The sequence below is a fragment of the Trichosurus vulpecula genome, chromosome 4 (assembly GCF_011100635.1).
Source record: "Trichosurus vulpecula isolate mTriVul1 chromosome 4, mTriVul1.pri, whole genome shotgun sequence".
Classification (NCBI taxonomy): Eukaryota; Metazoa; Chordata; class Mammalia; order Diprotodontia; family Phalangeridae; genus Trichosurus; species Trichosurus vulpecula.
Window position 1 is genome coordinate 32,042,906 of NC_050576.1, and position 8,789 is coordinate 32,051,694.

The following is an 8,789-nucleotide window of genomic DNA, read 5'->3' on the forward strand; positions in this document are numbered from 1 at the left end:
CTGGGAGCTCCCTGAGAGCAGATTTCTTTGTATCCCTAGTGCTTAGTACAGTGCCCGGCACACAGAAGGTGATTAATAAATGCTAGTTCACCTGACTGGACTTGATAGTGGGTAGGGTTATGGGAGACTTTGGGAGGTATGGGGTGCTGTCAGGAGAAGGAAACATTCAGAAGCCTCCTCCACAGATACACTGAGGTCACTCCAAAGGCCTGGGGGACACCCCTGCACTGTCCACTCCTCCTGGCCTTTCCTCAGCCTCTTCCAGGGCACAGAGCCATCAGGCCTCTCACTCTCTATGGAGAAACTCCATCTTCTGGAACAGGATTTTCTGGACAGTATGCCAACACAAGAGAGCTTGGACCCACCTTGCCATTTACCCAAGGGGCAGGGCCAGGTCCAGCTTCCTGCTGGGAACCCTGTTGGCTCAAGAGGCTGGACCTCGATCTCTGGACAATGAGGCTCTGCAGGAGATCTTTCCAGTTAGGAGTGGGGGAGGGGAACCATGGCTCAGGCTGTGGTGACCCAATTGAAGGGAGCCTGACATGCTGAGATTCTTAGGCACTTATTCAACCCCTTAACCAGCAAAAAGATACCAGTCACTGACCCTGAGCTCTCATCTGCCTCACTGATCCCCCATCCCTTTCACTGAGCCCTGTTCTACTAAACCTGAATCCCTTCATTAAGTCCTCAATACTTAAAACAATCTCCCATCAGCTCAGAGTCCCAAGCCCCTCCCCATGAGCCCCCATCCCACTCACTCATCCCCCTCCCACTCACTCATCCCCCTCCCACTCACTCATCTCCCTCCCACTCACTCATCTCCCTCCCACTCACTCATCTCCCCCCCACTCACGGATCCCCATCCCATTCACTGATCTTTATCCCACTCACTCATCCCCCTACCACTCACTCATCTCCCTCCCACTCATTCATCTTCCCCCAACTCACTGATCCACCTCCCACTCACTGATCCACCTCCCACTCACTGATCCCCCTCCCACTCACTGATCCCTATCCCACTCACTGATCCACCTCCCACTCACTGATCCACCTTCCACTCACTCATCTCCCCCCAACTCACTGATCCACCTCCCACTCACTGATCCACCTCCCACTCACTGATCCCCCTCCCACTCACTGATCCCCCTCCCACTCACTGATCCACCTCCCACTCACTGATCCACCTTCCACTCACTGATCCACCTCTCCCTCACTGATCCCCCTCCCACTCATTGAGTCCTTCCAGGCTATTGAGCTTATTTTCTTCCCTGAACTCCCATCACAATAATGGACTACTCAACCCTCTCACTAAATTTTCATTTACTCACTGATTTCCCAACTTCTTCCTGAGCTACCATTCTTCTGTTGAGCCCCATACTCTCCCTGAGTCCCCTTCCTTGGTAATTAATCCTTTAAAGAATTCATTCTCTTGAATAATAAAAGACTAGGAAGACAACCTGGTCTGTAGAGAAGGATTCCCGTCTAGGAATGCTGGTGTCTGTCTCATGGCTCCTAGACCCAACCCCACTGAATCTGGGTCTTCTCAAATTCCTAAATGAGTCCCCAAAGAAAATAGCCCATTACACTTAAGAAGAACTGTGATCATAATGACATTCTTCCTGATCTCCAGCCTTAGTTGGCTCCTCAGTAACTTCTACTTGTTCCTGGTTCTGCCCCCTGGGACCAAGCAGAATAAGGCTGATCCCCTTTCCCCATGACAGCCCTTAGGTACCTGAAGATAACTCTCATTTGGCCCCTTAATGCCCCTCTTCCTCCTTCACAAAAGACCCTAATAGTTGCTTCAGCTAATATTCACATGGCATGATCTCAAGAGCCTTCATTATCCTGACTACTTTCCTCTTCATGTTCTCCAGGGTATCAGTATCTTTCCTAAAATTCCTAACTCTAGAACAGGAGAGAACCATGGGACTATCACCTCTCTCATCTTGGATATTATATCTCTCTTAACACAGCCTAAGATCTCATTAGATTTTTTGGCTAATGTCAAATAGATCTTCCTAAGGCACAGGTCTGACCATGTCATCTCCCTCCTCAAGAAACTCCTATTTTCTCCAGCATCAAATGTAAAATCCTCTGGCATTCAAAGTCCTGTATGACCTGTCCCCCACCTAAACCTTCTTATATCTTGCTTTTCCCCCCACACTCTCTGATCCAAGGACAGCGGCATCCTTGCTGTTTTTTAAATAAAACACCCCATCTCCTGACTCCAGGCATTTTCACTGACTCCCTCAAGACTGGAATTCTCTCCCTGCTGATCTCTGCTCTCCTAGTTTCCCTGCTTTCCTTCAAGTCTCAACTAAAATCCCACCTTCTACAAGAAATCTTTCCCAATCTGTCTTAATTCCAGTGACTTACTTTTGTTTACTTCCAAATTATCTTGTGCAGAACTTGTTTGTACGTAGGTGTTTGTATGTTGTTTCCCCCATTAGACTGTCAACTCCTTGAGAAGCTTTGTATGTGCTTAACACAGTGCCTGGCACATAATAGGTACTTAATCAATGTTTAGTCATTGACTGGCTGCCATGTCATACTGTTAACTCATCTTGAGCTTGTAGTCCACCAAGACCCTCAGATCTTTCCCAGATGACCTGCTCTCTAGCTTTGCCTCTCCTGTCTTGTACTTATTTGTAAGAATTATGTTTTGAACCCAATTGTAAGATTTCATACTTATTATTACTATTGCATCTTATCTTTTTAGATTCAATCCTTTGTTGCAGTCTATTGAGATCTTTGGGGATACCAAAGCTTGTGGTCATCTCAGACCCTAGCTTTTTTTTCTGTAAGATGAAGTCCTGTATCTCTCTCTCTCTTTCCCCCTAGGTCTGGGGAATCTGGAGCCATGGATGCAGGGCTTGATCGCTGTGGCTGTATTTCTGGCCCTTGTGGCTGTAGCTTTTGCTGTTAATCACTTCTGGTGCCAGGAGGATACGTAAGTGAAACCATTGGTACTTCCCTTTCCTGATGCCCTTTCTTTTTTGTTCCTCCCTTCTGTCTTCTGGAGGCAGTGTGGTCTGGTGGAGTGAGACCCTTGGGTTGGGTGTCATGGGATCCAGATTCTTATCCAGGTATGGAACTGGTTTGCTTCATGACTTTGGGCAAGTCTCTTCCCTCTCTGAGCCTCAGTTTCCTAATTTGGAAAATGGAGATACAGTTGTCTTGATTGCCTCACAAGGGTTTGTCAGGATTTTAGTGAAGAATGGATAGGAAGTACTTGGGAAATTGAGTGCAATGTTATTATTCTTATATTATTGTTATCATTGTGGTTGCCTCCCTCTCCATGGGATGGGCCTTCTTCTCTGAAGTAATCAGTCTTTCCTGCTCTGCTCCCAGTCTAATATAGTCAGCCAAACAGGGGAGGTGGGTGGGAGAGTGAGGTTGGAATAAGGTTGGGCCCCAACTTGCACAGTGGGAAGGGCTGGGTAGCCAAGTCCCAGCACCTCCACCTGTTTGGGATTCTGAAGGAAGGAGAAGCTCTACCCTCCCTCCCTGTCCCACTTTCTTCAGCATCCTCCCCTCCCTTCTGCTTCTCCTCCTTACTCTCTCCTCCTCTCTTGCCCTTTTCCTCCTCTCCTTCCTCCTCCACCTCCTCACATGTTTCTTTGTCCTCTTTTCTCTCCTTCCTCCTAAACTTTTCTTGTTCTTCTTCCTGCTTCCTTGTTTCCCTCCTCTTCTACTTTTCTCCTCCTTCTTTTCCTGGTTTTCCTTCTTCCCCTGACACCTTCCCTTTTCCTTCTTCCTCTGCTTCATCATCCTCCCCCTCCTCCATTCCCCACCTCCTTACTTTTTTACCTCCTCTCAGACAATGGGAAACCATTTCCTTCCATGTCTAGAATTCTGGGAATGGGCTAGTTTTGTGTAAGGTCTCCCACAATGACCTCATTCCTTGTGGCCCAGGTGAGGATCTCAGGCTGGGAACAGAATTGAGTTAGAGGAGCATTTGGCAGGATCTCAGAAAGGCAGGGAGTCAAAACCACCTCACATTCACCTCACCCATTCACTCAGATGTCAGATCTTGCCTGTGTCTACGTCTGCATTTCTGAAATTTGATCCCTTCTCTCCACTCAAACATTGACTACCTTATTTCAGGAACTCAACCTCTCTGTCCCGGACTATTGAAATAGCTTCTTAATTGATCTCCCTGCCTCAGGGATCTTTCCACTTCAATCCATCATCTACATAGCATCCAAAGTGATTTCTTTAAGTGCAGATCTGACCATGTCACCCCCTCCCCCCACTACTCAACAAACGTAGTAGCATCCTGGCATAAAATATAAATTCTTTCATGTGTCTTTTAAAGCCCTTCCTAAGCTACCTTTCCACACTCTACAATCCAGCCAGATCTGCCTTCTTGTTGTTCTCCGTATATGCCACTCCATATCTCATCTCTATGCCCTGATGTGGGCTATTTCCCCTCATATCTGGAATACTTTTCCTCTCCTGCATGTCATAGACTCAGATATTTTCTTCAGGACTCAGCTTGAACATCACCTTCTAACAGAAGTCTTTCCTAATTTCCACAGCTACTTGCGCCCCAGTCTCTCCCCAAACTCTTTTGTATTCATTTTGTGTTGATTCTGTATATCTGTCTGTCTGTCTATCTATCTATCTAACTATCTGTCTATCTATCTATCCACACACACACATACACACACACACACACACACACACACACACATATATATATATCCATATATATATATATATACATATATGTATTTTCAAGTTGCCTTTCCTGGTAGGACTCAAGCTCCTAGAAGGGGAAGACTTACTTGTTTTTGCTTTAATATCCCCAGTCCCTAGGACAGCCCCTGGAAAACTGTTAATTTATTGATTGAGGATAGAGAAGACTTTATATTATCACCCCTCTAACCCAGAGCAACCACCCCGCAATTGCTCTTAGGCTCCATTCAGAGATGGTATGAGGGCAATGCATTCAGAGAGGTTATGTGACTTCATCTAGATCACACAGCACCAGAATGTAGCTGAGTTAGGATTCAAATTCACATTTCCTGATGCCACAGAATCTCAGAACATCTGGAGCCACCTAGGTCAGCCTATGCCTGTAGAAGACCCTTTACAACATTTCCAATACTTGGTTGTCTAGCTTCTGTTTGAATACCTCCAGTGACAAGGAACTCATTTCCTTTTGAGACAGCTTCTTCCACTCTGGGACAGCTTTCATTGCTAGGAAGCTTTTGCAGACAGCAAGCCTCAATGGACCTCTCTGTAACTCCCCCAGTTGGTCCTGGCTCTGCTTGAGCCAACCTGGACAAATCCAATTCTCTTCTAGGTGAGAGCCCTTCAGATGCTTTGGGGTTGCCCAGTGTCTAGTACAGGATCACTGAAGATTTATTCATTTACATAAATAATAATTATGATAAATAAAATAAATAATAAATAAAATAATAGAAGAATTTGTTTTGTGAAGTTTGGATTCAGTCAAAAAGCTGCACTTGAGGACCTAGAGGGCCAAGTGTGGCCTCAAGGCTGCAGGTTCCTCACCTCTGAGCTAGTCCAACCCCCTAATTTATGGGGCTTTGCACATTTCTTCCCTGATTGGGACCTGTGATCTCATGGGTGTAGGGATTTTTGATGAAGAACCTCTACCTCTCATCAGAATGCCTCTCACTTTGCATTTAATAATGGTTTGTTGAATTCACATGAACACCCCTATCACATTCCCATCAAGCCTTCCACTCTCACACCCCGAGTTCCTTCAGGCGGTCCTTCACCATTCTGGCTGGCTTCTTCTAGACCTTCCCTTGTTGATCAATGTCCTCCATGAAAGGTGGCGCCCAGAACTGAACACAAGGTGATAGACAAGCTCAGACTGGTGCAGAGGACAGAGGGACTGCCTCACCAACTTCTTTCAGACCATGTGCTTCCTTTCATGGCGCCCAAAGTCAAACTGCCATGTTAGAGTTTTGACTCACATTGTTCTTGTCAGGCATTAAGACCCCTGGGTCTTTTTTTTTTCATAGTTGCTGCCTAGTAATTGTGAAATTGTTGCTGTTGGTTTTTTTTAGCTCAGAAATAACTTTCCATTCATCCCTACTAAATTTCATCTAATGAGAGTAAGCCCTATATTCCAGTCTCTTGAGAATTCTTTGGAGCCTGATTCTATTATCTGAAGTCTTAGAAAATCCAAGGTTTTTTCTATGCCCTTTGAGTTTCTAGTCTGAGGAGTCTCATTCTTCCCTGGTGCTATTACTGAGAATGGGAAGCTGGTTTAGGAGACATGTTAAGTAGGTCACAATTGTAAGAACACTGGATCTGGAGCCCAAGGACCTGGGTTCAAATCCCGTCTCTGCTACTTACTACCTTAGGCAAGTCACCTAACTCTGGTCTGAGTTTCCTCCTCTTAAGGTTGGACTAGGTGGTCTCTAAGGTTCCTTCGAGCTTTTAATTTTTCTGTTTGTTCCACAGGGTCTCATCCTTCACCCTGAAAACTCCCAATGATTATAATGCTTTTCTATACACACACATATGCACATGCATACACATACATACATACATACACACATGTGTGCACACACACATACACATACCCATGTTGTTTTGAGGTCCTGACCTGGTAGCCCAGCTCTTCAGGGAATCACACAAAGCTCATACAAACTGATGGTCAGGAAGGAGTCTCCCAGATAGTTGTAAAGATGGAGAGGAGGCAGGGACTCTCATACCCATCGATGGTTTGGCAACCATCCTGCAAAGAGACTACCCCAATGGGACCCCCATAGATACAGTGCCAGTACACTGAAAGTGGACACTGAAAGCTGTAGCAGGATTTGCATGCCCATTATAAGCAGCTTGGTGAGTGGATGCTCAAGAGAGAAGCTGAGAATGTGAGACATGAATCTTTGCCCTGACCCAGGAGTGGCACCACCTCCTTGAGTTTCCTCCCTTGGGCCTCACCCCACTATGGGGTGAGTGAGATAGACTGGTATCTGCTGATCTTTGGTGGGTGGTATTCTTCTAACAGGGAGCCTGTGACAGCAGTCACATCGGTTGGAGGCAAATCAGACGGGAACTTGGCAGGGGTGGATGGAAGGTATTCAACAATGGCTTTGAACTTCAGGTAAGCCTGCCCTAGGCTTCCCACTCTGAACCAGATCTTTACCTTGACCCTGACCATAACTGTGGCCCTGATCTTGATGCTGATCCAGATTGTAACTTGGACCCTACAGGATCTTTGAAGAAAAATGTCAGTGGACAGACATTCTCTGCCATGGACGAGGGAGGGAGCAAATACTTTTATAAAGACTCATCTACCCCAGCAGATCCAGTTTCCTTTTTACAGAGACCTGGTCTCAGATAAGACCTGCAGGTGGTTTGGCTAGAATGCCAAAGGGTAGGAGCTACTTTGTGGTCACAGGAGTGGGGATAGGCTATTCAGTTAGGTTGTCAGAGACAGGATTAGAACTCAGGTCTCCCACATTCCCAAGTCCAGCCTATACCACCCAGCTGAATCAGTGAGGAGCCTGTTGAGGAGAACGGAGGCTCAGTTGAGGGGATGGAAGCTAAGAGAGGGGACAAGCATTTAGTGTGGAGGAGGATGTGTTTTAGTAAGGGGATGGAGCTTCAGGAAGGAGATGGAAGCTTAGTGTTGGAGAGGGAGTCTTGTAAGGGGGTGGAGGGGGGATGGTTAGTAAGAGGATGTTTCCCAGGGCACATGCTCAAGTAAACAGACTGGGCTTTAGCCTTAGAAACTCAATCAATTTGCCAATATCATGATGTCTTTGCTTGTAATCTGCCTGGCCTAGGAGAGGGCTGGCCAGAGGGGAGGTAGAGGTGGAACGAAGGATGTGCCAGTCAAAGGATCTGAGCCCAACTCTGACTTTTCCATTGACTCTGCACTGTGCAATCTCGAACAAATCCTTTTCCCTCTATGGGCCTCGATTTCTCTCTCTGTCAAACGAGGGGTACAGGTGGGGATCTGCCATTCTGTGATTCTGCCTGGGGGCATTTAACTCCTGCAGTCCCAGGGTGGAGGGGGTGAGGGCAGGAGCGGTGATCCTGGGAAGGAGAGGATATAAATAGCCTTTTGGTCTTTGCCCTTTCAGGTCCAGCGAACACAAAAATGCCTACGAGAATGAGAATGTGATGGAAGACATCCCGGGAGTCCGTAGCACCCCCATGTGACCTTCCCATCCCATCTCCCCACCCCTCCCCATTCCCCACCTGGGTGAACTTCACCATCTCTGAAGGTTCCCTGGGTGCTTCTTGAAGAGATCGCCACACAACTGTTTCCAAATAATGCCTATTTTTCTTGTGTTTCATCTGTAAGCCATTCATACCTTCTCGCTCCATCTCTTGTCAAGGTTCAGTTTGGGGCCAGGGCCAGGGTTCAGGTTGGGACTGGGCTTGGGGGTCCATCTGGAGTTTGGTACTGGGCTGGGATCCTTCCAAGACTTTGGCGTCTACAGGGCTGAGCTTTCATCAGGTGAGGTTAAATTTGGTCCCAAATGATAGTGCCCCTCCTTTTGAAATGGCTTTTATTTCTGTGAAATAAAGACATTTTGTACTTGTCCTCAATGGCTGAGCAATATTCTGCAATCATTCCCTGCCTACCCCCACCTCCTTCCCTCCGCCACTAGAGGCAGTCTAGAATTTTGCCTTTTCAAATGTAGTCTAAGGTTACATCAGTGGGGGTAGGGGTGGGGTGTCCCTTTGTATTACTGACTCATACTGAGAGTACGATCCATAAAGCCCCCCTGTTCTTGTCCAAATAATGCCCTTTCTAGCCTGGCCTCTCCCATCTCGAGCTTAGG

The 8,789-nt window shown here is 46.8% G+C and overlaps 1 protein-coding gene across 1 annotated transcript; it reads left to right on the forward strand.

Moving 5' to 3' along the window:
* Positions 1 to 2,841: 2,841 nt before the first annotated feature.
* PDZK1IP1 (PDZK1 interacting protein 1) lies at positions 2,842 to 8,456 on the forward strand (the record flags this gene model as incomplete). The annotated part of the gene is given in 3 exon segments (XM_036757963.1): positions 2,842 to 2,950; positions 7,001 to 7,096; positions 8,082 to 8,456. Coding segments are annotated over 3 exon segments (284 nt in total), but the record flags the coding sequence as incomplete, so codon positions are not given.
* Positions 8,457 to 8,789: the final 333 nt, after the last annotated feature.